Raw genomic sequence first — 22,431 nt, forward strand, 5'->3', positions numbered from 1 at the left:
TACAAGGAAAGGACTCACTTTATTACTACTAGTACTATACAAGTGTTGCGAGTAAAATGGAGGACTAGTACTCACTTTAACACTCTGAGACAACGTTACAACATAAAACGCAGTACAAATTCTTCAGGTCAACATGGCAAACAGGAAAACGGAAAATACAAAAACAAAAAATCTTTTAGAGGAAATCTTTCATTGGATCCTCGTGGTGAACTCTCTTCATTCTGTAAGCTTCCATCTCTTCCGGAGTCACCTGCAATGAAATGTGAGAATTTTGATCAATAAAAATCCGTTAATTTATGGTTCGTAGATGCTATTAGAGTGAGCTAAAGATCATCATTACATCGTTGCTGTATTTGACATTGTATTTGCGTTTCCTCTCATCTTTTTCTTCCCTCTTACGCTCATCCTCCTGCACACATATGTATTAACGTCTCAGATACATAAAAACACATCTTTACAGGAGAAAATATGAGTGCCCTTTTAACCTTTTTAAGAGCATTAGTAAGTGCCTCCTCGTTCAATTCCATATCTTCAGGAACATCGGTTCCCCATGTGGCCATTCTCTTCTCTTCAACCTTCTTTGGGCTCTCTGATCATAAGCATACCAATTCATTTTTTTTTGTTAGTCATGAGCATTTTTGTTTTCAATCAATTCAATAGGAAGATATAAAAAAATTGGTAGATTCAGCAATACCAAACCTTGAGAGGCTTCTTTGCGAGCAATATTAGCCTTCATAAGATCAAGAGCAGCCTCTGCAGCTTCAATTCCAGCAGACCCTGTGCAGTAACTGTTGCGAATGGTCTGCTGGCAACATTTATATCCCCATTGATGGTCTTTCCACCATGAGCCCCAAACACTAGTGTGATTGTTTGCGTGAACGTCTTCTTCGTATTTGCTCTTTGGCAGTATAACCTCCTGTACACAACAAACATGTATTAAAAATGAAATAAATGGACTCAAAGCAAAAGCACAACTTATCTCACAAACCACAAAAACCAATACCTGTCCCTTTATAATCCTCCCTGCTCGGTCATACTCCACTTGTCTTTCGCTTTGTCCAAGCAAAAGCTCCATTGGAATTTCATCTTCTGTAGAGGCATTCCCGTACTTCTCCATGATTGTGTCCTTTGTCTGAGACTTTAGTTTGTCCTTTGCAACCTTGAAGTTCTTGTAGAGCAACTCAGCTTGGGATGGAGCCGCTTGCATATGCATGTCCTGTCCCTTGTCAAATGCTTCCCATGAGTGGATGTTCAGCTGTTTGAACTCTAGAGCTTGACCGCTGTTTCTATATTGATTATCTCCCTGAATGGATGATGATAACCAAAACAATGGTTATATCTAAATTATCAAAATATAAGATACAGGTAATGATAATAATGAATCACGACTAACCAAATAAAATTTATCATTCGGATCAGCATCTGGAAGCGGGTCTTCACGCATGGATCGAGTTTTAGGGTCATAATGAGCCGAATTGACATCAAGGTTCAGCAGGTATTTTGCTGTGTCTTCTCTGATACGCAGGTTCCTAAAATCAATATAAAAGGTTACACCATTAGTGCATCAAATATAAGCATCCAAACAATTAAACATATGTAATGAGAGATATGACATTTTGTAGTCCATATACCTTACAGTTCCTGTGCTACCACCACCAGTTGTTCGCACACGCTTCTCAACCTTTGCAAAGTCCATCTGCCTACTCTCATCAACCTTGGCTTCATCGACCCTTAGGTCGTCATCGTCTTCGTCCCCATCACTGGTTGCATCATCACCTTCTTGGTTATTGTTCTTCTCCTCTAGTTTCTTAATCTGCTGCTCCTTCAGGTACTTCTTTCTTGCATCCTCTTTAGCTTCATAAAGCTCTATCACACGATGGTAGGTCGAAGGATCATACCCATTCCATCGATCCCTTTTACCATCATAGTCAAGTTCAAAACTCTCAATTTTTTCATCAGGCGCAATGTTCTTGTTTGTGTATTTCGCTCCAACCTTGCGAGGTCTATCCATACACGCTTTAGCATTGTGCGTCATTGCACCACAACTTCAAAAACAAGACATGCCAAGTTAGAGACTGAAACAAAACTCAAAACTATAAAAAGCAAATTTTCCATTTATCAATATAGCCAATGTTTCAAAATCGAGAGAAACAGAAGTAAAAACTGAAACACATACTTTTGACATGCTCCCTTGCGGTATTTTTCGGCTTGATAGATCTTTGCACCTCTGTCATACCATGACTTTGTGTAATTGGGATCACTCTTCCATTTCCTTTGATGCTTCAAACTCTGTAAAACAAAAAAGAGCAATTACCAGAGAATTCAGCGAGCATGTTCAAAGCAAAGCAATGCCAAGAAGCAAGTAAACCATAGCTTACCGGTTTTTCAGAGTTGAGATACCACGGAGCAGAGGACATATACTGAGGAATGTGAGGATTGATTTCCTTTCCATCCTCATCTAACTCAGCTGGAGCAAGCCCAGCTTTACGAGCTTCCTCTAATTCGATTTGCTTCCTGTGATCTTCCCTAGACTTAAACGCAACTGCAAAACCCCCACGGTAACATACATTCAAGAAACATATCGACTGTTTTCTACTGGAACCTTAGAAGAAAGAAGTGAATGAAATCGGTACCTGAAGCCGTCGCCATGGTTATCCAATCGTTAAGCTTTCAAATCCTCTCAGGCCACAAAAGAAGAAGTGACCTAGAAATCAACAACAAAATCGATAACGAAACATCAATTCTAGATAGAAAGCTCCCGAAATTAGGGATTCTACATCGTAGTGATCGATTCGAACGCAACGAATAGATTCCGATAAAATTTTGACGTAGTCTATGTCAAATCTCTCTAAAAGAGAATGCGAACATTTAGGAAGACTGGTATGAACTTGAAGAGAAGAAAGAAATGCGAAGAACAATAAGAAGCTTTTGCTTACCTGAGCGATTTTCTGAGAGAGAGAAGACGGCGTGATGCAGAGGGAGGAATGAAGAAAAAACAAAAAAAGCGGTGAAGATTTTTTTTTTCTTTGTAACTTTGGTGTGAAAAAATGGTGTTATCTATATATATTAGTCAAAAAAATAAATAACACATTATATTAGAAACTCTATCTATAAATTAATATTCAATAAATTAATAAACAATATAAATTAATAATTTTTTATAATTCTGAATTTAAATAGATTAAAAATATAACACAATTCGATAAGATATAATTATAACAAAACTCTTATATAAAGAAAAATTGCAAAAACTAGTAATCAATAAATTGAAAATTAGTTCTCTCTCCTCACCACTATTCATCGTGTATTGTTCATTGTCAAAAATTAATTTTGCCCTTCTCTTTCCAATCAATTTTTATTTTTATCTTTCTTCATCAATTTTCCATGAAAGAAAAATGCAAAGAAGAAGAGAAAAATAGAACCAAAAAAAAAGAAGAAAGAAGAGAAGAAAGAAGATGGATGAAAGTGAAGATAGAAATGGAGATGGAGGTTGGTTATAGTGCAACGACGATGGTGTTAATGATGGTGGTGATGTCACCACTGACAGTAAGATGGTAATGATATGTTATCGATAACGTTGTTAGCAATTAGCAAATGAGTTCTCGATATAATTTTGTATAAATCTTGTTATGATAACTAAGTTAGCACAAATACTATTCAGATTTATATATGTCAACACACAACAAGTATCGGATATTATTGTTAATACGTTATAAATACCAGATATTAGTGTTAACACATTAATATTTATATAATATGTTATTATAATTGTTATCATGTTAACTAATTATATAACATTATGTTAATATTAGCACGTTAACATTTTATATTAGACGTTAACAAAATAATTGTTATCATGTTAATTATTGTTAGCATGTTAACAAGATGATTTCCGGTAATGAATAGTATCGTCGGACGTTTTATGGACAGTGTTACCAGTCAGTGGATGAACAGTATTTTCAGTATAATCTTTTGGAAAAAAAAGTTATCGATAGCAATTTTGTAAATAAACAAAGTAAGAAGGATATAATTGGATAAAACAATATATTGTCTTTGCTAGTTACCTAATTATCAAATTATCAATGCTATAAACTTAATTTTTTGATTAACCATTGATATACAACAAATTCACTCTTATATAAATTATTATAAATTAATAATGATTATAAACAAAATCTAATATAAATATATAAACTAGATTTAGATCCGTGCTATGCACGGAGATATTTGTTTTTAAGAAAAAATTAAGTTCATATCATATACAATTTAAATTTGTTTTTGCTTGTATGATTTTACTTAGTTTATGAATATCATGCTATATTTGTATTGCATAAATTGAATATGTAATAAATTAATATGGTTTTGGTTAATTATAATTAAAGTGGATAGTGATTTAATTTTCAATATTGTATACATAATATATAGGTATAGAGCAGCAGAGGAATAGTTTCATATGTATATATATATATATATATATCCCGTAATGAGAAAATATCAATACAGGACAATGAAAGTAATATTTCTTCTTTATAAATACTAAATTTGAAAGACATTCGTAAAATGAAAAACTTGAAATACTTCATTTGGTCACCTTAATAGCTAAATGACATGGATAGTTGAACCTCCACTTATAACTATCAGATGAATATGATATATGAGTTTAGTCATCTATCTCAATGTCATTGTTATCCATCTTATTGGTTTTGAAGTACATATATATATATATATATATATATATATATAGATATAGATATGTTATTAATGGTATTTAGAAAAAGATCAAAGTTTTATTTAGTAATTACCTCTCTTTGAAATTGTCGACTTCGACAATTAGGGGATCAAAAAGAAACTTTGAAATCATTCTTGCATCTGAAACAGTCAATGTCCCTAAAAAAAAGATTATAAAACGTCATGGATCTAACCATAATATGAACTGTTAGCATCAATAAATATGAATAAATTAGTTAGAAACAAACCATTATTGTAGACTATACGCCAATCTGATTATGTTAGAACCACACACAGTCCACCATTGTGATTGGAAATCATCAGCCAAGTTACTATAAGCAACACAACTAATTTCGACATTCCTACAATATATGAACAAAGTATCAACATATCTTAATAACATGCAATGAAATGGGTTACGATTAAAAATACTTACTTGTGATTTCTCAAAGTAAATCGTAGTCGACTATAGTATTTACGAAAATCAGTATTTAGTCTGTAATCCTTAATCCTTGTAATTCGTCCAACGTGGACAACAGCACCAAGTAAATCTAATATCACATTAAGTATCAAAAACATATTTGAAAGATTTTAAATTGAAAATCATTGAGAATTGTATAAGAAAAATATCAATAGGATACTTATGATCAATAGTCCCATCCAAAATATTCTCAAACTCTGAGAAAAAAATAAACTGATTATCTGTGCGGATGTCAAATAGCCTTTTGACAGTAGTGCTCTGAAGTAGGAAAATTCTCCATTTATGAGGAGTTATTTTCTGAAACCAAAATGAATCATTTACGAAAAAATCATTTAGAATATTCCACTATTCTTCTTGTAAAGCTTGATCATAGTCAACACAGGATTAGTCATTGAAGCTTGAATTTTACATCCCTAAAAAATTGAGTTTACATATATTGAGATGTTTATGAATAATAATATCGATAAGAAGTTAATAACAATAACTTATCTTCATCCACCAGAATAAATTCCAAACCTTCTATTCCTTGTGGACCAAGAGTTTTCCATTTTTTTAAAACCAATGTTTTGATTTTCCAGTCCGATCTCCATGAATGCAAATTGGAAACTCGGTGATAGAGTTCCATGGTGAAAGGGTATGATGTGGTATCTAGGTTTTGAGACAACTGCAATATCCAATATATATATATATATATATATGAGGCTATAGGTTTATAATAATACATTTAAATAAATTTATTTAATGAAAACCGAAGAAATCGCATGAATATTTTTCAGGATCTGGAAATCTATATAGATAGTTTCAAGTTTAGTAACTAAATATTCATTAATCAATACATATATGTGAGATGTTATAAATATAAGTGATTCATTTATTTATATACAAAGTATGATAGTACGATTTATGTAGAAGTACAACAATATATAAACTGTATCATATAATTGAATAAAACTTATTTATGTTTGTTTCATGTAATCGTTAAGGATTGTTAATACATGTAGAAATTAAGATTCTACTATTTATCAGTGGCAAAACAGATGACTAACAAATAAAGAAAATATATATTTTCCAAATAATACACTTTATTGAAATCAAATTAAATATCATAGTAGGAGAAACAAAGTCTTAATTAAAACAAACTTAGGAGTACACCTAATAAAATAAATCTTGAATATAAATTCAAACATAGCATAAAAGAAGTCTTAAGCTTTTCTTCCTTGGGAACTTGAACAATCTCGTATCCTTCAGATATCTTCTTTGCAAGCCTGAAAAGGATAACCAAAATATAGTTAGTCCGTATACAAAAAAAATCATTATCTGAAACTACGGATTTTTGAAAAAAATTATTACTTGATCCCAAAGCTTTTAACTTCATCCAATGGCGGAGCAATAGCAAAACGTGAAATCGATCCCTCCTCGTAATTTTTGATTGTCATTTCATCTAATATATAAACTAAGAATTAACTCGCACATTGTGCGGGATAATGATTTTTAAATTGTCTTTATATTTAATTTTAATTATTTTTGGTTAAACTAAAATTGGTGGTAAAAAAACCTTTAACAAAAAATATAAATAAATAAAATTGATGATAATTAGATAACAATACATATATGAATATTACACAACCGATATTTACTTGTATATATATCTATCAAAAATAACTTTGAGCTAGTTTTATTAGGCGGTTTAATTATTAGTAGTTTTTATATGTGAAAGTGATATGATGTTTATATATATATATATATATATTATTAGAAATCAGACTATCATTTTTAGTTAATGAATTCTATAATATGTGTTAATTGTAATTATATATGGGATTGTCAAAGTGGACAAACCTATCTACAATTGAAATTTTGAAAACATATTTCAGTTTTTTTTATATAAAATAATTGAATTGATTTTTAAAAATGATATTCATAAATTATGAAATACAAATTAAAAATATTTCAAAAGTATAGATATATTTTTCATATATATGGACTGATTATTATTTAAAATAATAGAATGTATTTTAATATTTTAATAGATAAAGAAACTAAATACAGTTTTGATTTATACCCATATATATTCAAAACAAATCTGTAAGCTCTATATTTAACTCTCTCTTACGGAGGAATATTTAATTGAGCTTTCTATATTTATAAAGTTTATTTATGTAATATTTTATAAGTAAAAGTTTATTTATGTAATATTTTATAAATAAATATTTATTTATGTAAAATATTTTGTAATATCTTACAAAGAAAAGTTCATTTATGTAAATGTCTACTCAAATAATAATATAGAGATAAGATAAGTGAATCAAGTTTTGACAATGAATAAGGTTGTCTTAGAAATATAAAAATCATATAAATGCATCAATGTTTTTCTTAACCAACTAATCTGTTAAGACACAAATAGCAAATAGACTCTTCCCTACAGGACCTTTGCATTTTCCTTCAATCTCTTAAGCCAAATCATGATGTGCAACACAGTTAAGAGTACAATTCCTACACATTATAGGTATTCTGATTACATTTAATGTCAAATAATGATATTAAAACATGAAACCATTATATAACTTATTCTAGGTCTTTAATTCAGAATCTCAGAGTTGGAACACTTTTGTCATCAGGATAAACAATTGTTACCATATCGACGACATGATCCAGAACACCAATCAAATCTGTTATCAAAAATATTGTACTACCAAAACTAATCAATATTACACAATTAATCATACAATAGTATAATTTAGTACCCTAAAATAGTGAAATACATAATTAATCAAAATAAACGTTAATACTTACCAACTGGGTAAAAGTGGCTGTAAGACTTATTGTAAACATGGCTGAAATCAACAAAACGAAGGAAAGGATCTCCAGTCAAAGGTCGGATGGAATTGACCTTATTTTCACCATCCAAAATGATTTGCTTAACATGTCTTGTAGTCCGTTCTTCCCATTTAGAAGGAATTAGTTTGAAGTTTGATAACTGCACCCAATTTCCTTCTTGCGAAACATATTCAAAATAGGATATGTTGAGGTTACCAACGTAGGTAGAAATTCGGCACCCTGTAAGGGTAATTGACATAAAACATTATTAGTAAAATGATATGAAGTAGTAATAGTATGAAACATTGATAGAGTTGAGTATCAAACTTACATTCTCATAAACCAATATTAAATTCATCATGAAAAGTCCTTCAGCGTCAAAGGCCCCCCATCTCTTTAAAATCTTGACCTTAATTGTCCAACCATCCTCCCAAGAGTATAACTCATGAACCATTTGGTAGTCACGCATTGTGTTTGTGTTTTCGATTAAGGATGAATAAATTGGTTTGTGAAATAGGTTTATATAGGAGTAAGTTAGTAATTTTAAGGATGCGACGTTCCAAAATTATTTGAATTACTGTTAGTTGTATCTTATATGGCATAAATAACGATTCTGGATAGTTTTTAAAAAGATTTCCAAAGTTTGTTTGTGATAGTTAAGATATATTTAACAGATTATAGAATTAAATATTATCGTATATTTTTATAACCTTGCAATAAGGAATATGAAAAATTTAGGAAAATCATATAGGTAAATGTTTAGGAAAATAAAACATTAAAGAATATACTCAATATATGTGTTATCTCAAATAAATAAAGAAAGATGATTATACAATATGTAATCAAATATTAACGATGAGGAATTTAAGGAATGGTTTTCTTTAAACAAAAATGTTTCTATTAATATTACTATCATATCCCAATTTTTTCAGAAAACTAATCATTCTATTTTCCCAATGCTGAAATATAAGGAGGCAAAAGCTTGGAGATATAGCACAGCATAAACATCTCTGTTTAAGTAAAGACCAAGTAAGAATAACTAACCAACATTAAAATTTTTAGTATCTAATCAAATATTTCTATTAATTAGATAACATAATAATTAAAAAAAATTCATTATTAACTATCTTATTATTTCATAGTTGAAGTTACTTCGAAAGTATTCAAATTAAAATAAATATCAAATTAGGTGATACCGTAAAATGACAATGCAAACATTGTCTTAGGTTTATGAGGTTCATTTAGTTAGCATAATTTATAAAATTGTGTAAACCATGCAACAATTATGATAACATAAAATATATTTAAAATATTTATAATAAAAAAAGGTAACAGAAAATAGTTTAACTTAAACGAAATCCAAAAATAAAACTTAAGTTTTAACATTCAACAAAGTAGGATGACATTATTCCTTTGATTACTGACTTGAAATAAAAGATAGTTAAGAAAAATAAGATCAGGATTGGCTGAGCAGCAGTTTGGTTGACATCATCCTTTGCCTCTTGATCAAATAAGAGGAATTTCGTTTCACCTGTATTGTCCATGACACAGAATGGCAACATGAACCTATCATCATTTGAAAATGGGATAAGTTAAAATTTATTAGATATGAAAACATTACTATATCACAAAAACAATAAAGGCTTACGATGACACAACATTATCAACATCCTCATTGCATTTTTTGCATTGCCACAACTGTTTTTTAAAAGTATTTCCAGGATATAATTATTTTAAGTAATCCATATAATGAAGGAGAACTTTTTTAGCACAGGCTTCGCATGACATGTAATACCATCCAAACTTATTGTCTATTGACATAATAATAGCCATTGTAACACATTTGACAACCTTTAAAAGTGCATAATGATATTAGAATAAAATATAAGTTAGATTAATTAAAATGACAGAAAATATAATTACCTCAGACGCAGCAATAATCTCGCTAATAGTCCTTCGAGGACTATGCAAGAAAAAATCGTCCCTCACTGATACTGAGTTGACAATAGTCAACTGATTTGGATGGATATAGGACAGAGTTAAAATCATCTTTTGGCAAGATGTATAGTTTAGATTATGGGTCTGATTGGCAAATTAACTTTAAATGCTTTTAGGGCTTTGAAATAAAAATAAAGTTTTTAAAGCCAAGTTTTAACCAATCAGACTTTAATGATTTTAAAGTCTTAAAAGCCATAACTTCCATCCTAAAAAATCTCACAGCTTTCTCTCTCATTTTTTCTTTGTTAATCGACACTTTTTTTTTAAAAGCCTCAAAATGTGGCTTTTTTTTTCAAAGTTAAAGTTATAATTTAACAGCCAAAGTTTTTACAGCAACAGTTCAAAATTAAAACCTACAGCCACAGCTTTTTCCAATCAGACCCTATATACCTATAAGAATAAAAACTATAAGAAATAAATAAAAAATATGTGAGTAAGTAGGTTCACCTCTCTTTAAAAGGCAAACTCTATGAGAACATTGGATCAGTAATGACCATCGAACAGTTGTAGCAATTGCCAACACTCCAAACACCTCGATAAAGTTTTAACTTCTCAAAACATAAAACAGCAACGATCACAACATCATTAGCATGTTGAGCCACACTTTCAAGATTTTCAGCAAATTGTTTCCAAAGAACACAATTAAGTTGAACATTTCTACATATAATGCATAAATAAATTGAGAAAAAAAACAGGATAATGTTTTCATTAAGTAAGGTGTTAGAGCTGTGGTGATAGAGGAATAATGTAAAGGCTAACTCTGTATCACATATCTCCATAGTAAGCCTCTTTGTCTGTCTCTTTCCAACATTCAAGATCTCCACCTCCCCAATGCTCACAATTTGTCCAATAGCATCTGAGGTTATCCAAATCATTTAAATACTTTGAAATAACCAACACAATCTATATATCCAATATATAAATTAGTAATTGAAAGAAAGACTTTCCTATCAAGAAATCTGGATTCATTTTGCCATCGTGAATATCACTAAACTTGAAGAACTTGAAACCTAGGATTCTTGGATCCATTTCTTCTGCCAGTTTGACAGAAGTTGTTGATGCGAAAAGGATGTTGTAAACGTGAGGGCTGGTCCTGAACTTACCACCATTATGAGCAACCTGAAAATTTGTGATAATTCTAAATGCACCTTCCTCTAACAAATTTTTCATTTTTCTTGATGAAATCCTTCTTCAAAGTTACATGCATGGTTTTATTCTGTGTATATATAAAAAAGAGTATTAATGCTTTAAAGTTCCATGTAGATTTGTAGGAAACTGAAAAATAAAATGATGACAGTGGTAAAATATATTGATTAGTAGAAATGCTTTAAAGTAACATAGATAGTATACCTTCTCATCAACAACAACCATTTCCATGATCAGAAGTATTTGTCCCTGGATGATCTGAAGTTAGTCGATGCTTGCAAATTTCTTGACATTGCGGGTCTGGTGTACACTATGACCGATGTTGAGCCCTATCGTCCTACAGTCGTTCAGGAGTTCTATGCGAATGTCCCAGACCTGGAGTATCACGATGACATGGATCTCATCTACATTCATGGTTGCATGTTTGAGTTCACCCCTGAGATCATCAATAAGATGTTTCTAAACGATGACTCTCTTCCTCATGCCGAGTGGGAAAAGCTCAACATTAACACCGCGGTGCGGGTGGTCTTGGGTGGCCGTAAACACCGCTAGTAAGATTTCCGATCTCAAAACCTTACTATCACACACATGGTGTTTTGTACAAATTGTGCTGCTGCAACTGGATGCCAGAATAACACCACTATGGTGAAAGACCGGATTCGTCTTATCGCCTACATAATTCAGGGCAATCGCTTCAACATTGGAAATTTAGTGTTTGATCAGATTGTAGTTGCGGCTCGTACTCCTGAGATGGTAGATCGGAAGTTGATGTTTCCAAATCTCATATTTCAACTACTCCGTTTCCAATGGTCATCGTGGCGATCGTGAGCTTCAAGGGTTTCCGATGAAGATTACTCTGGATCCGAAGGCTGGAAAGGGGTCAGGAGATGATGAACATGTTACTGCACCATCACTAGAAGCTAACTTGGACCAACTGCCACTTGGCTGTGCTGCATTCAGCTGCCTGTCAAAGGTAAGTACATGCCTTCTATTTTCTCTTCCGAGTGTGCTCTTTTGTTGTTTTTATATGAATATTCACTTAAGCAGGAAGAGAATACGCCATGCGAGCTCCACTAACTGTGTCTCATGGAGAGATTGATGCCAAAGTTGGAGGTGCAGATGGGGAGGCAGATGCTGAGGGGGGAGTACGATGGTGTATCGGAGGACAAAAATGACTGGGCTGCCAGCTAGATCTTAGGACAAGTTTCTATTAAGAAAAACAATGCATGTGTCATCTTTTTTTACTTAAGTCTTATCTCTTTTCTTTAAGACTATTATCTATTTTGCTTCAGACCTGGATGTTTGAATTTGGATGCAAGGGTTATTGCATGGTGTTTTGTTTTTGAACTTGTGTTATTGTGCCTATCTATGTCTTGTGGTTCGTGTATGTTTGCTGCGTGTGTACACAGGGAGCTTGGAGAGTCATATTCAGATAAAAAAAGGGGGAGAATGTAAGAGTTAAGAGATCAATTCATCAGATGTGTGTCACACATAGAAATGCAAGCGTGGGAATTTCATATGAAAAGGCACGTGGGAGCAAAGGGAGTAAAGTGACGTGGCACTGAAGATTCAAAGCTGGTGTGAAGATCTTTTGGAAATGACTGTAAGAAGATTTGAAGATCATAACAACAAGGAAATGATATATACACATACTTCTATCGAGATGTGGCATATATATTCCTGAAGGTGAACCCAGAGTAGGGTTAGCTGTTTTATGAAAAAAGAGCAAGACAGTTCACGAGAGACTAACAAAAAGATTCGGGTTTTTGGTGAGAGTCTTGTTAGTAGAATCACAACTGTTGTTTTGTTAGATTGGGTAGATTAGGAATTGCTCAGTGACGGATTGCAGTGTAAGGTCGTGTAAAACTGATTAGACAGATCTGTAAAGATTGTCTAAGTGATTTCTAATAAAAGCAAAAGAGTTTTGCAATATTTGTGTGTTCTACTATATGTTTTTGTGGTACAGTCCTTTCATCTTTTGATTAATGTTCATCCAATGTATGACTCATGTGAAAACTATCTTTTGATCTGAGAGATGTATGACTCATATGAATGCTTGTAATTCAATGTCTAAAGTAAAATATTTTTTCGTATTTGCACTCATTGCACATTCTTCGACCACTTCTTGGAAAAATCGAAAAAGATTATAGGTCTTTTTCTAGGATTCATTAACACCAACATTTTTCAAAATTTGCTATTAACAGAGTAGGAGAACCAATATTTTTGAGTTACCATGTACTCCTGCTTTATTACTAGAGTGTGCTAACTCATATATTGTTGCCCTGAATCTATCCATTTGAGAAGAAATATAAATATACCCCACGTGTGAGGCAGAACAAACAGTTACAAGCTACTTTTAAACAATTTTTAGCTAATGATCATTATTCTTAACAAAACCCAAACATGTATTATTTATCTATACTATTATTTGCGAAGTCAGAAATCCTATGTGTCGTCTGCACAACGATTCGCTTATGTGTCAATATTAAAAAAAACTATGTGGCGTTTTACTTAATTCTGATAAGTCGACCATTAACCTTACATGTAAATATATGTGACATGGCTTTTTTCTCGATTATGGATCTTTTAAAAAAAAAAAGATATCGTAATATTTTTTTAAAAAAAACGTCCACCTCTTAAAAAAAAAACAATCATAGTATTTTTTTTAAAAAATCGTCGAGCTCTTTAAAAAAAAACAATCTCTACTATAATTTATGTCTATTCCTAATGACAACGTAACGTTCTATTTTTTGTGTAATTGATACTTTGCTGGTTCTGTAATTTATCTCTCGCCTTACAATGGAATCGTCAGGTAAATACAAATTTATATTTTTATTTTCGTTCGTCCTTTAAATTTTTTTTTTCAGATTCTAGAAAGTTTTCTATTGTAAATCCATTGCCTAATAGTTATTTGCTTCAAAACTTTTATGAATTTTATGTAGCGACTAGCAATCGTCCCCTTCATGATTCTCAGATTTTTCCGTATAATCTGCCTCCATCTCAAATCGTTTTTCCACAAGATGAAAATTCTTCTGCTGGTGTTTACAACGATAAATTTACCGGTTGGTTGAAGTGTAATCAGAAGTATCCATAAACCATATCATATATGTATTCTGAATTTCTGACACGTTGGCTTTGAGATTTTTAAAAATATCATGGCATTCCCGTCTCTGCGGCATCTTCACACGGAGTATTATATCCAACTGTAACCCTAATACTGGTGAAGCTTACTACTTAAGGGTTTTATTCCACGTTGTTTGCAGTCTATAAATGGTGTTTTCCACCTTACTTTTAAAGATGCATGTTATGTTTAAGGTTTAATTCATGATGATAACGAGTATGTCTAAGCTTTCTATAAGGCAAGTCAATGGGGTTCCCGCTGCTTTCTTCGAATGAGGTTCACTGCTTTGTTACGTGCAGGTGCTATGATGAATTTCTTTCGTCTATGGAAATCCATTCAATGTCTTTTAGTATAAGTTTCGTCCATTTTTTGCATTGTCATTGATTTTCTTTTGTTTAGTTATATTATTTTAACTAGTTTTTAGATCTTTTTTCATTCTGTTCTGCCTGGTTTCGAGAGAGGTTTACTATTTGAGACTTTTGTTGGACATTGTTAGGTATTTTTATTGGAAGTTGTTAGTCTTGGTGCTCACGCTTATATATAGATGATATCCAATAGCTAAGGATTTGTGTCCTTAGTGGTTCAGTTGGTAATCTTTTGTTTGGGTCTTTGAATTTGGTTTTATATTTTTTTCGGTTGGTTAGATTAATATTTGGTGCGTGTTGGTTATATATTTTGTTGTTTAATTATTACACTATCATATATATATATACACATATATTTGTGTGTGTGTGGTTTTTAGTCAAAATTCTTTTTTTTTCCATTTTTACGATAGTTTATTTTTTCAAAGATGTAATATATTTATTTATTGGTTTTTTTGTGGTGTTTATGATTTCTGATATGTCTACGGTTTTATTAGATATGATTGTGATTGTACCTAAGCTCTGAAAATGATTATTTATTATATAATATATGCATATGTTATGATCAAAGTAAACAATATATATTTAGGGATTGTTTAACTATGCTCTGAAAATTAGTATTTATTATAAAATCTAATAAAAAGATGAAGACGAGCGATGAAGTCGGAGGGTACGAAGATGATGAAAATATAGAAGACAAAGTAGAAGAAAAAATGGAAAAAGAAGAAGTAGAAGAAGAGGAGAAAAAAAGATAAATCAAAATATAAAGAAGAAGATGTGGTTGATGATAAGAACTAAAGAAAAAAACGAATAAAAATTTGAATAAAACCATTGAGAATAAGAAGAAGATGAGAACAGGAAATAGTAAAGAAGAAAGGAAGTTGGAGTTGAAGATAAAACCAGAGGAAAAAAATGAAAGATGAAGAAACAAAGTAAAAGAAGAAGAAATGGAAAAATAAAGTAGGTGAAGATGAAAAAAAAGATGAAGAAAAACCAGAAGAAAATAAGTTTGACGAAGACCAAAGAGGAATGAGAAGTAAAGAATAAAGAAGGCAATAAAATCAAAGAAGAAGAAGAAGAAGAACTTAGAGAATACAGGGATGATAAAGAAGAAGTCAAAGACGATGATGAAGATATGAAGAAGGAAAAAAAATAGAAGTCAAAGACGATGAAGAAGAAGAAGCAAAATATGAGGTAGAAGAAGATGAAGAATCTGAGTCAGAAAAAGAAACAAAGGCTTTTAAATTAGAGAATGAAGAAGAAAACGAATAAAAACCAAAGGAAAAAAAGAATAAGGAGAATACAAAGAAAAACTAAACCAAAAGATAAAGAGTAAAAAGAAGAGTAGAACAAAATAGAAGAGCAAGAAAAAGGAGACAAATCTGAAGAGGGAATTGAAATAGAAGTTGAAGACGATGAAGAAGAGAAAAACAACATAAAGAATAAGAAAATTTGAGTCGATGATAAAGAAGCAAAAAGACGAAGAAGAAGACTAAAAAAAGAAAAGGAAATCATAATGACAAAAGTTATGACAAGACGAAAATGTTGAAAATAAGAATGGGAAGAGGATGATGAATTTGGAGAAAGAGATAGAGAAATTGAGTTAATGCTTTCAGGGACATGTTGATGGAGAAAGAGAAACAGTGAGTGAGAGAATAGAGAGAGAGAGAGAGAGTAAGAGAAATGGGAAAGAGAGAGTTAAACATTTCAAGTACATAACATTAAATCTATGTTAGTTCATCTGTTATGTGTTCTTATTTTTCTATATTCGAAACACGTTTTACTTTAAATGTAGTTGTCTAAATCGTATGATATTCAACTTAGGACGAGGGAGGAAGGGAGAGAGTGAGAGAGAAATACTGAAACAAAGGGAGGGAGAGATAGAGAATGATAGGGAAACAAAAAGAATATAAAGTCACAGAGAACAAAGAACACAAAGGCGATAAAGAAGAAGAAGAAGAATGATGCGGTGTGTCGTGAGGGTGTCAAGTTTTACCCTAAATGAAATCAATAGCCGCAAGTGCACAGCTGATCGATTGTAGTACTTAGGGATCAAATCCACAGGGAAGGAGAATCTTTCCTGCAAAAGCTTTCGAAAGAAATATAAAGTAAGGAAGTTTAGAACCAGGCGAGTTTTGTGAGGGTTTTGGTGGTGTGTTTAAAACGTAAAACTAATTTTAAAGAGAAACTACGGGAATTAAAATGACCTAATAACTAAACTTAACGAAAAAGGGTAAAAACGAGAAAAAAGGCTAGACCTAATTGCTAAGTGAAAATCGATTGAAAGAGTAAAGAAACTAGATTAAAGCTTGAATGAAAATCGGTGTAAATCTATAAGAAAAGAGGCGTTGGGGTTCAGTGAAGTTTTCTCAGGGGTACGAACGATTCAAAACATTGCTAGAGAGTAAATTTGATAAGATCTTAGCTTAAACTTTTCGAACTGGAGTCACGAACGTATGAATACGCCATTGTCGTGATCATAGACAACTATCTCTCTCAACCCTGACCAGTAGGTTTCCACTCTGGCCCTGGAAAAGAAGAGATGCATTATGTTTAAGACTCGTCAGCATTCACAAATCGCCCATAGGCAGGTTTCCACTCCTATGTTTGTTTTGCTCTCCCAAACTAGATCTGACACCGGATGAACACTTTCGTGTCACCAAGCATCTGGATCAGATTGTAGTTCATGACGCTACTCTCATGCAGTAGAAACGAATTCAGAAGAAAAAGTTCTAAGATTCGGCTCAATAGCCAATGGAATCCTCACCGAACATATATATCCCCATCGAAAATCCCTTAATACCAACAATAAAACTACTCAGACATGATGAACGAAATCAAAAACATAGTATTAAAAAGTAGAATAGAAACCGAAATTGAAAAAGAAAGAACAAGGGTTCAAGAGACAAATCTCTCTCTCCCTAAAACCTAAAACTTAAAAAGTATTCTAAAACAATAAGAGCATATGAGATGATACGAATTAGGGTTCCTAAAACATGTATTTATAGTTCTCAAGACATGTCTAGGGTCTAGGGTTCTGGAATCAAGGCTGAGAAAATGATATGGGCTTCAGAAATGGGCCTTCGGAGTCAGAGTTAGCTGGCCGCGGTCGGAATGGTTGTGACCGCGGGGAATGGGTGGCTGGCCGCGGTCACGGTGGTTGTGACCGCGGGGAATAGCCTGTTGGCCGTGGGTGGAAACGCTTGCCGGCTGGTTTACGGGACATCTTGCTCTTCGCGTATCTTTTGATTGAAACGTTGGATTGCTAAGCTGTAAAGTGTGCAGGAAAGCTGGTACTTCCATCTTTAAGATCTCCAAATTTGAGCTGGATCAGACGGTGAGAAGGCCTTCAATCGGGGGTGAACTTCTGACGGTTTGACTGTGAGCTGAAATCTGGTCTTCTATCCATTTTGTTAAGCTTTTCCCTAAGTTTCCTGAAAAGAGTCTTGGAACTACAAATACTAGAAAAACGTAATAAAAGTACTTAAAAGCAATTAAAAACATAGAAAAAATATTTCAAAACAATCCATAAAAGTGGTCAAAATACGGTGTTATCAAAGAAGAAGTAGAAGAAGAAGAAGATTATGATAAGATGTGGAAAACACGAAGAAGAAGAAGACGTGATAAAAAAAACCAAAAGAATTAAAAATTAAGAAAAACATATAAAATGAAGAAGAAATAAAAGAAAATAAAAGGAAACTAAGAATACGTAGGAGATAAGAAGAGATAAAGGTGGAAGACTATGAAGAAAGATAAGAAAAATACGATAAAGAAGAAAAACGAAAAGATAAATAAGAAGAAAAAAAGAAAATGATGAAAAGCGATTATGTGGAGACGAATAACTCTCACTCACTTTTTTCTTAATTCCATTGGTTTTGTGAATTTCATACACTTATTTGGTAATCATTTAGGTCTTTAATTTTGGATAGTGTTTATTTTTTGAATTTGTTTTATTTATCATGTATGTTTTAAATAGTTGTTTTAATTTTTTTGTAGACCAGTTTATAACATTAAATTATGTTGTATGTTTTTAACCCTTTATATGCGCGTCTTGTGCATAACTTGTGAGTATAATTGTCAAAAAGTCATGATCTCATAAATGTTTGTTTTCCCCACCGAGACAATATTTCTTTTTAGAATGAGGCGTAGACAATTCCATGTAGCCATCACCTATGCAATGACTATTAATAAGAGCCAATGTTAGACTTTGCAAAAGGTTGGATTGTATTTACCACAACTCATATTTTCCCATAGACAATTTTATGTGGCTATGTTACGTGTTACTTCGATAGCTGGTTTAAAGATTCTGATAACGGATAATATGGATAAGTCACAAACCAATACTTTAAACGTTGTATACAAGGTCTTCTTCCAGAATGTAAGGAAACAATAGTATATTTTATTTGTTTTGGTTTAATATTTTACTAATTAGATGGTTTATTTTAATGACATTTTAGTTTATTTATGCTTTAGAATTGATATTCTTTTTTTTTTTCATAAATGGTTGTCCTGATTGTCGAGAATTGATATTTTTATTAAACCATAAAGGAAAGTGAGTACAAAACCATAATGATGTTTGAACAATACACACTGAAACAAACTGTAACTTAAAAATCTGCAGTATTTACACAGCAAATATTGATGCACATAACGATAATGATCACGATTGACAAAGTGATGAATTTTTTCAAAAGTACATTATTCAACTATCAAAATTTATGAGTCTATTAACGATACAGATCACAATAATAACGAATACTCTTTAAATTTTAAATGTTTACATAAAGTTATAATGTTCAAAACCCGATTTCTGAAGTCAGGGTGAGACTGTGTATTCGATGTTCTCTCTAGGGAGCCTTCGATAACGGATGCCACATTTCATTTCAAGAACTTTTCAAACACTCCGCCGTAACGTGCGTCCTTTCACTCACACCTCGGAATCTTCGAGCACTTTTCAACACCTAAACCCAGATTCTCCGCCTCCTTCAAAGACACAAAAGAGGATTTTTAGCTGGTTCAAAGATGATCTAATCCAGCCCAACCTTTCTCTCATCAATTCCCTTAATATTGATGGTATCTTTGAAGATTTGGGTTTCTCACGGAGGAATAAAAGCCAAATGGCTTTCAAATATGGGAAATGTTTGGAAAAGGAAACCCCTTTCAACGTCAGATATACAATTCTGGAGCAGATTTATCTCCTTCTGAAATCAGATCTGCGACCATTACATCCAATAATTCAATTAGGAGGAGAAAAAATCACGGCAGAGGTAATCCAAAAATTATACTCAGTACGTGATCATCTCTCCACAATCATAATCAGAAATCATGAGATTTGAGAGGCATTTATGAAGGAAATTGAAGCTGGGAAGGAGCCTCCATACCCTGTAGCTATAAATTGGCCACTAATCTTCTTCTCTCCTCACCGATATCACCAAATCAATCTCCTGTTATCATCCTGCAAAAATCTGTTCCAAATATCAGCACCAATCTCACCATGTCGAGACAATCTGACCTTATCTCAGCCAAAGGAAAATCCTCTCTGCAACTCGACCCAATTGTGATCCTAGCCTTTGACAACTCAGACCTGTTGGCATCCTACGAGCTCACTCTGGTGGGTCGTGTTCTCAACAGCGAAATGAAGCTCACCGTGTGAGGGCACTGATTGCTCTGATGCCTTAAGCATGGAATCTGGAAGGACAAGTCCAAGGAGTAGATTTGGGAAGAGGCAGATTCCATTTCCGATTCCAATCAGAAGAGGAGCTCAAATCAGTACTGGAGAAGAGGCCTTTCTTCTTCGATCAGTGGATGTTTCCACTTGAGCGATGGGCTCCCAGTGTAAGAGCGGACTTCCTGTCGACAATGCTGTTTTGGATACGTATCGATGGCATTCCTCCCCACTACCAAAAGGAGGAGACTGTCAAAGGTATCAGTGAAAAACTTGGAGATTTGATTGAATGGGAGACCACCTCCGCCAGAGTTCGTGTATCAGTGGAATGTGAAATCCCACTGCAATTTGAAAGGCGTGTAATTTTCTACACAGGGGACGAGGTGATTGTTACATTCAGATATGAAAAGCTTCAAAAATTCTGCTTCATATGTCAGAGACTTTCTCACGACTGTTGTCATTGCCCCGACTTGGAAGAAGAAAAGTGTGCGTTCAAGACAAAACACGGGAACAAGGACACGAACCAGAGGCAACAAGCTATCTTGAGAGGAGAAGAAGGCCCATACATGAAACATGGAAAACTGATATGGCTCAAGGAAAACAAAAGCCCTCTGTTTGTCGTGAACTCTTTGCTGAAAAGGAGGACCGACCACGTAGAAATCAAGAAAAGACGCAAGGTAAACAAAGTCGGGAATCTACCAAAAGCTGGGTTGAAAGATCCTTTGGAGGAAAATCAACAAACTCTGGTCAATCTCAGAACAACAAACTCTCTGGCTGTAGTGGATCTGAGATTTTGATCGCAGATGAGGATAAGCCAAAAGCCGTGGGTGCACCATCCAAAGGTTCAGATCATAAAGAGACCTTCATAGATGGAAAAAACAAGCCCTTCAAACCTGCTTCATGGTAACGTGATCCAAATCTTGGAAAGGGTAAATCTGCCTCAGACCCTGGAAAAGTTCGTTACCAGAGATCCCCATCACCGAGTCCGATCAAGCGCTCCCAAAGGAACGAAGATAAAGGTCGAGCTCTCCAGCCTCCCGTGAGCACATGCAGCCAAGTGATGGACTCAAACTCCTGTGATCTAGAAGAGGTAATCTCCCCCATGAAAGAGATGATGGCATTAAAAATTCCAATTATTGCAGAATCTCTTGATGAACGTGGTGGAAGAAGAGGCAGATCCATTAAAAGCCGTCTTGGTCCACGCTCAAATGTGACCCTCCAAGTCAAGAAGAAAATCACAAGGAGTCCCACGATGGGGCTGCTGTCCAAGAAATGGAGCGCACCTTCTCTCGCAGAACCCTCTAAAAAAATAGTGAATGCAGATTTGATCATCTCTCAGTGTATTGAAAATCCGTCGTCCTCGAAGCCGGACCCCTCTCAGGGGAAAAATTTGGAGGAACCCAAAGAGCTGGTGGTTAAGGAGAAACCACCTGCTAAGCCATAATGATCCTAAGCTGGAATTGCCAAGGAGCTGGTAGTTACTTGGCAATTCGGCACCTGCGGGAAATCCGTCAAAAGACTTTTTCAGGTATTATGTTTCTTATGGAGACCAAGAATGAACGTGTCTTCCTCCAAGACCTGCAGTATCATCTTGGTTATGATTTTCTTTTTACTGTTGATCCTATTGGCCATAGTGGCGGTCTTGCTTTGTTTGCGTTATCTGAGTTTAATGTTCAAGTTTTATTTTCCAATAATAGAGTCATCGATGTATCAGCTACGATTGGTGACAATAAAGTTTTTATCTCGTATTAGCACTTCTCGATATGATACATGGTTGATGACTGGTGATTTAACGAGATTAATGGAAACTATGAAAAATCGGGTGGCCGTATCCGTAGTGAAAACTCTTTCCTTGACTTTCGTCTCATGCAACAAAATTGTGGCATGATTGATCTTCCTTTCACAGGAGATTGCCTATCATGGGTGGGACGAAGGAAAAAACATCTCATTCGTTGTCGACTGGATCGAGCGATGGGAAATGAGGATTAGTTCAATTTATTCTCGAGATCTTCTTCGAAGTATCTGAAATTCATGGGATCAGATCACCGTCCGGTCCTCACATACATCTCTTCATGCAAAACTAAAGGAAAAAAGAACTTTCTTTTTGATAAAC

The 22,431-nt window shown here is 33.4% G+C and overlaps 2 protein-coding genes across 2 annotated transcripts; one reads left to right on the forward strand and one right to left on the reverse strand.

The window, feature by feature from the left end:
• LOC18029490 (pre-mRNA-splicing factor SLU7-A) lies at window positions 1–3,019 on the reverse strand. Its single transcript, XM_006414703.2, has 11 exons — window positions 2,937–3,019; window positions 2,634–2,704; window positions 2,379–2,542; window positions 2,177–2,289; window positions 1,632–2,045; window positions 1,394–1,529; window positions 1,004–1,303; window positions 700–916; window positions 486–589; window positions 341–409; window positions 1–250 (listed from the first exon to the last, which is right to left on the reverse strand). The coding sequence occupies exons 2-11, from the start codon at window positions 2,647–2,649 to the stop codon at window positions 176–178; spliced, it is 1,608 nt and encodes a 535-aa protein (XP_006414766.1). The 5' UTR covers window positions 2,650–2,704; window positions 2,937–3,019; the 3' UTR covers window positions 1–175.
• Window positions 3,020–20,512: 17,493 nt separating this feature from the next.
• LOC112082032 lies at window positions 20,513–21,762 on the forward strand. Its single transcript, XM_024149117.1, has 2 exons — window positions 20,513–20,995; window positions 21,247–21,762. The coding sequence occupies exons 1-2, from the start codon at window positions 20,513–20,515 to the stop codon at window positions 21,760–21,762; spliced, it is 999 nt and encodes a 332-aa protein (XP_024004885.1).
• The last annotated feature ends 669 nt before the right edge of the window (window positions 21,763–22,431 follow it).

The sequence above is a fragment of the Eutrema salsugineum genome, unplaced genomic scaffold (genome assembly GCF_000478725.1).
Source record: "Eutrema salsugineum unplaced genomic scaffold, Eutsalg1_0 scaffold_1, whole genome shotgun sequence".
In the NCBI taxonomy this organism is placed as follows: domain Eukaryota; kingdom Viridiplantae; phylum Streptophyta; class Magnoliopsida; order Brassicales; family Brassicaceae; genus Eutrema; species Eutrema salsugineum.